General features: G+C 45.1%; 1 protein-coding gene across 5 annotated transcripts in view; it reads left to right on the top strand.

Annotated features, from left to right (window-relative positions):
- Positions 1-2,505: 2,505 nt before the first annotated feature.
- HECTD1 (HECT domain E3 ubiquitin protein ligase 1) overlaps positions 2,506-6,000 on the top strand; it is a 95,679-nt gene continuing 92,184 nt past the window's right edge. For all 5 annotated transcript variants that reach the window (XM_061180748.1, XM_061180745.1, XM_061180744.1 and 2 more), the window contains exons 1-2: positions 2,506-3,156; positions 4,458-4,718. In XM_061180748.1, the coding sequence (XP_061036731.1) occupies positions 4,579-4,718 (140 nt within the window). In that variant the 5' untranslated portion in view covers positions 2,506-3,156; positions 4,458-4,578. The remainder of the gene's footprint in view (positions 3,157-4,457; positions 4,719-6,000) is intronic.

Here is a 6,000-nt window from a genome sequence, read left to right as displayed (position 1 = left end):
AACTTTAAGGTGTTTAATCATCCTAAAACCTGGTTTGCATTACAGCACTCCTTTGTTTAAAATGTCCAAGAGCTCCCCATCACCCAAAGAATAACATTGTTCACCCAAAGTTCAGACTCCTTAGCACAAGACCCTTAGCTAATTGATTCCAATTAACCTCAATGTTCTCTTCCAGCCACTACCTCCACCCTAGGTTCCAGCCAAATTTAATTTCCTACTCTTCCAAAATGACTGATTACATTCTTTCATATTCAGAGCCTCTCAGAAATTGAGGAAAGCCATAGACATCCCCATTTCCAGTTAAAAGTTGAAGAAATGCCCATTTTTTTGTAGCTTATTTGAAATGTTTACAGCTAACAATGCTTTCGATACATAAAAAACTTAGTGTCATATAATTGTGTTATTCATAAGATTTACTTTAAAAATTACTTCATTGTAATGTCAATCAGCGGGATAAGAGTTTAAATTTGAATGAACGTCTTCCTTTTTGATCTTGTTGAATGGTTCCGAGTGACTGTGTATATACTGAAGATCCTTCATGAAAGTGGGGCCTATACCAAAAGGCAGCCTGTTCCGTCTCCTCCCCCAAGAGGAGTCCTCTCCACATCTCTATGCCTCTCCATGTGGTCTTCTTAATGTTTGGCCAGCTCCAAACATAGTTCACACATTATTTTTGAAGCCTTCCAAGATATCATTACCTCCTTGATGGTCCCAGTGTACCTGACAATATTATGTGGTAAGTATGATCATGGAGCCAGACACAGTGGATGTGAATACATCTACCTTCCTCTAGACTTTTATAGTTTATTGAAGATGAGGTCTGTGACTTACTCACTGTACCTTACACTGCCTGGCACATAGCAATTCTCAAAGTTCATTATTCTTAGATTTTGACATCAAGGTGAAATATTAACGTGTAAATATATCCTGGTTTCTTGGGACATATATTCAAGTACGGTCAGTTGCCTTCATCTGGGTCTCCTGTTTTCTGCAGGGCTTTATTCCTTTCCTTTAATGCTCTTATTCCGGGATCTCATTTCAATTAAAAAATGATACAATAATAAAATCACAAAAAAGGTCAGCATTTTTGGATAAGGCTTCTTTAAAGTATGCTACAGCCATTAATTTTCCAGGTAGGAAATGGGTGGTATACATAGAGATGGTGAGGGAATAAAGGAAACTATACCTTTATATAATTATTTAAATTCTGATCTATCTTTAAAACAAGTATTTTAAAGATTTCTTCTCCATTCTTATTGCCAAAAACTAGGCCCTGTCTCTCTCCACTACTGGAGGATTTTAGCAATCTCCCAGTTAATCTCCTTGTCTAGGTAGCTCCTTTTAGCCATTCTGGACACTCTTGCCCTATACATCTTTGTAAGACTTTTATAATTTTTCCAGTCAATGTTCTAGTACAGAACTTGTTACTTTCCTCAGCCTAAATTCTGCATCCCACACATTTAAGTCCCTGCTTACTTTAGCTCCTATCTTCTATATCATTGCTTAATGCTGGTTTTTGCTTGGGGCACAGGTGCTCTTTCCTTTGTTTCAGAACAGATCAGGCTTTGCTTGTATTCTTACTCCTCCCTTGAAGTGTTCACATTCTTCAAGTCCAAAAGGAATGCCACTTCCTCCTTGAAGATTTTCCTGGCAGCTCCAAGTCACATTCATAGCTTGCAAATAATTATTCTCATGTGCTAAACTTGGGACAAGATAGTGGAATCCTCCACTCTTTTCTCTTAATTTGACCTACTAACAGGAGACCTGGAAACCCTTACCTGCCACAATGGGACATGTACCTATAGATATCTGAGGTGCAAATCTGTAATTTCCAAAATACTAGTTCTTCAAGCATATGTAGCAGCTTCTCTGATTGCTTAAAGGAACACGACTCAAATACTATCATGTAATACTCATTTTTGTTTAAAAGATGAAAAAGTGATAGTACAGTGGGTGTACGGGGCATGGGTTTACTTATCTCACAAACCAATGGATTCATTTCTTGATTAAAAAAAAAGCTATATTCACATTTCCAATTAATTACATCCTAAATGTCTCCAAGCCCGTCCCATAAGCAGGCATATTTCGTTTTCAACGCGTGTGAAATAAAATGTTTGAAGGGAATAATAATGGACATATTGGAGACTACAACGCAGAGGAAGAACTCAAAAGCACACTCGAGGAGCTGCTTCTACTGGGGACGCCACTGGGCCTGATTCACGCTTTTGGGAGCCGCAGTGCTCTCATCTCTACAATGGAGAGGATACTCGACAATATTTACCTCCCAGGGTGGTGGTGAAAGTTTTTCTTTCTGGTGAACTGCCGGGCGGTTTGCCTACCGAGAGGAGGCGCTTTTCTTCCCCCGACGCACTTCCGTGCGCGAGGAGGGATGACCAGCCGAGAGGAGGGGAAGCTCGTGGCTGAGGTCGCCTGGGCCGCAGCTTTGACGGGCAGCGTCGGGGCCTTCAGCAGGAGCACGTCAAGTGTGTACACACCGTGCAAAACACGCTGAGCGTGCGTGCACCCGTGTGCGCGGGGTGCTGGGAGTGCGCTCGGATTGACAGCGAAGCGTGAAGGCGCAGGGCGTACGACAGAAAAGCGACAGCCGACGAGGCCGAAGGAGTCCGAGGCCCGGGTAGCGGCGACGACGCGTCCGGTCGCCCGGCGCCCCGGCTAGGCGCCCCAGCGCTGTGAGCCGACCGGTCTCCGCAGCGCCCCACGTGGCGGCCGGCAGGGTCGAGCGGGGAGAGCATATTTGCTCCGCCTTCGCGGCGCACGGTTGCCCTCCGCAGTTTCCCCGCCCGGCTCTCACCCGACCCTCCACCCATCCCCCTCCCGGATCGCGATGGACGCTGCATCCCCCAGCCGCCGCCGCCGGCAGCACCGTACGGAGCTCTGAGCTGCAGGGCCTGAGGAGACGCGTGCCGTAGACGGGACGTGAGCTGGCGGCCGCCGGTCTGGGGAACCTCTCGCTTCCCTGTCACTAGGTCCCGGCGGAGGAAGGGGAGGGACGAGACGCGGCTTTTCCTGTGCCGCCTGCCCGGCTCGACCTGCGCGGCCTGCAGCTTCCTGGGAACTCGAGGGCCGCGGCCGGGCCTTGCTCTGCCCGCGGCCTGCTTGGAGCTGGACCGGGGCGGTTTGGGACGACAGGCCCGGGTAAGCTTGAGGGAAGGGGAGGCGGGAGCGCCTTGGGCGGTCGGAAAGGCCAGGCGTGGTGCCGGCATCAGGGATGCACGGCGGCGGGCCGGGAGCGAGACCCCGGCCCTTGGTGAGGTCGGCGGGGCTGCCGCCGACTCACCCGCTTAGCCCCTTTGTTCCCCTCCCCCGGCCCTGCCCGCGGCGGGACCCGGCTTCTCCGAGCCGGAGCCCATGGCTGGCCCCCCTTGTCCTTGAGAAGGGTTCGCCGCCCGGCGGGGCCAGGGACGAACCGCCGGGCCTCGGAGTTCCGGGCGCCGCTCCCGGGAGACCCATCGCCCTGCCCGCCCCGGCGGCCTCCTCTCAGGCAGAGAGGCTTGCTGCTCCTCCCCCAAAACTTACCCTCCTCCTCGACACAGGTAGCTAACTTAGCTGGGTTTGGTGCCGGAAAACCAGAGCGCGGTGCCTGCCTCTCCCGGCGCGGAGTCGGCTGGGCCCGGAGTGTTGGGTGCCCACCGGGACCTGCCGCTGGATTTATACACCTGTAGCTGGGTTACGTGGGACCCAAAGCTGTCCTTCCGTCAGGGCGCTTACGAGCTTTTGTAATGCTTATTGGGGCTGCTTCTTCGAGGTTGTTGCTGCTGTCGTTGTTGTTGTTTTTAACTAACTGCCCCATTCTGTGGGGTTGGGGAAGGAGGACCGTAGATTGGCCTATGTTCTGATCCGTAACGTGTTAGTCCATTGCACTTACTTTTAGCATTTCTTTTTAAACTTTTAAGAACAGTTGTCAAGACTGCCAAAATTCCTAATCAAGTCTTTATTCATAGGTAGATCTTGTATCTAATTATCATTTATATTTGGACGTCTTAAGAAGAGCAGTAAATAAATTGAGAAGTCAGCAGAATTTATGAAATTGGAGGTAATTTTAGAGTAGAAACTTAATTTGGGGGGGAATTGGATCAAAGTGCTTAGTCTCCTTAAAATACTGAATCTAACCCTTATCAGAAGATCGGTTTGGGGTGGAGGAAGGGGAAAGAAGTTTGCTGGAAAAAAAAAAAAGAACCTTTTTAGTAAGGTGTTGTTTGCTTTTTGGCGCAGACGTTAGTGATAAGCAGTAGTGGGATCCGAAGCTTGTTTGATTGTCTTTGACAAAGACGGCTCTGGTTTCCAGTTAAGCAGCAACCTAATCAGCTTATACTCTTGTGCAAAACTGGTTTTTATTTAGTACAATGTATGAAGTTAAACCCGAGGAATAAGGAAAGTTGAAAAACTGCATTAAGCGCTCTATCGAAACATACTTATGAGTCTTTTCTAATTCCTAGGAGGACACCACGAGAATTTGGCTCTAGCCGATGTAAAATTTTAAACCCACGCTGATCAGTCCTGGACATTTAGAGGACTTTTTGCCTTTTAAAATTTGAGCAAAGGAGCTTTTAAAAAACCATGGCAGACGTGGATCCAGATACATTGCTGGAATGGCTACAGATGGGACAGGGAGATGAAAGGGACATGCAACTAATAGCCCTTGAACAGCTATGCATGCTGCTTTTGATGTCTGACAACGTGGATCGTTGTTTTGAAACGTAAGTACATCCCTTCATCATCTTCCTTTGGGGTTGCTGTAGGGACATCTACATAACATGTTTTCAACCATTTGCTGATTTCAGTTTGTGTAGAATTTTGTTTAGTGAGTTTTAAAACTATCTTTTAAAAAGTTCTTGCAGTTTTGCATTTACACTTTTCTGAGAAATAAAAATTGGTAGGTGAACTAACTCCAGTAATGATAATTGTGATGACACAAATGCATGTTTATTGAATGAATAGGAACTAGTAGGGAATACTAATTTTAACCCATAGCTTGATTGATTCAATTTCAAAACATGTTATGAGCTGGGAGAATACAAATACTTCTTTAAAGGTGGCTATTTCTGTATCAAGTAATTGGCTTGAAATTGACATGAAAATGCAGATGATAATGAACATATGTTCCCAACTGCCCTTTTTTCATTGGTATTAAGTCTTAGGACACTGTACCTTTTTTTTGGGGGGGGGGCGGTGGGGCAGTGACACATGGCTTGCAGGATCTTAGTTCCCCCACCAGGGACTGAACCCAGGCTACTGCAGTGAAAGTGCTGAGTCCTAACCACTGGACCTTCAGGGAATTCCCTGTACTTTGTTAAGCAAATCATTGCTTTGTAAATTTCAGTTTGGAGAGGGTATAAATTGGATGTTAACCATATAGCATACTTTTCGGAATAATAGAAACAGACTTTGATGTTTGGAGAGTTTAAGCAGTTTTATTCAGAGGTTGTGTAGAATTTGTGCAAAAATGTAAAGGAATCAGTACTAGACTGGCCATTAATGCCATGTTTTTCCTCTTATGTGATACTTGCCCAGTTACATTAACTGTTCTTCTGAATGCTGAACACGTTTGGTTTTCATTGTTTATTTTACATTTATATTTACAATTTTGAATTCCGGTGATAAGTAAATGAAAGCTCAGATGCTTCTATATTTGTTCTAATGCCGTTTTGAAGTAATTAGTAGAAAATGTTTGAGATGTTGACATAAAATTTGGTATAATTATCTTAATTTCTTTGCGGTGAGAATAAAGGCTGAATTACTAAATTGACAAAGCATTTTTAATCGTCTTCATTTTTGAATGATTAATGAAGATGAATTAATAAATGAATAGTTAATAATTCTTAGTTGTAAATCCCATTGAGACAGTACTATTATGATAAAAATCCTTATGAACAAAGTTCCCAAATCACAGTCTGTTAGTGACTCCTTTATTTCAAGTAGTTATTGTTATTGGCAAACTTTGAGAACATAATAATTTTGCTGCTCTGTTAACATTTGTTT

The sequence above is a fragment of the Eubalaena glacialis genome, chromosome 2 (genome assembly GCF_028564815.1).
Source record: "Eubalaena glacialis isolate mEubGla1 chromosome 2, mEubGla1.1.hap2.+ XY, whole genome shotgun sequence".
Taxonomy (NCBI): Eukaryota; Metazoa; Chordata; class Mammalia; order Artiodactyla; family Balaenidae; genus Eubalaena; species Eubalaena glacialis.
The sequence above is the reverse complement of the archived record's forward strand: the minus strand, read 5'-3'. Positions and strand labels throughout refer to the sequence as shown.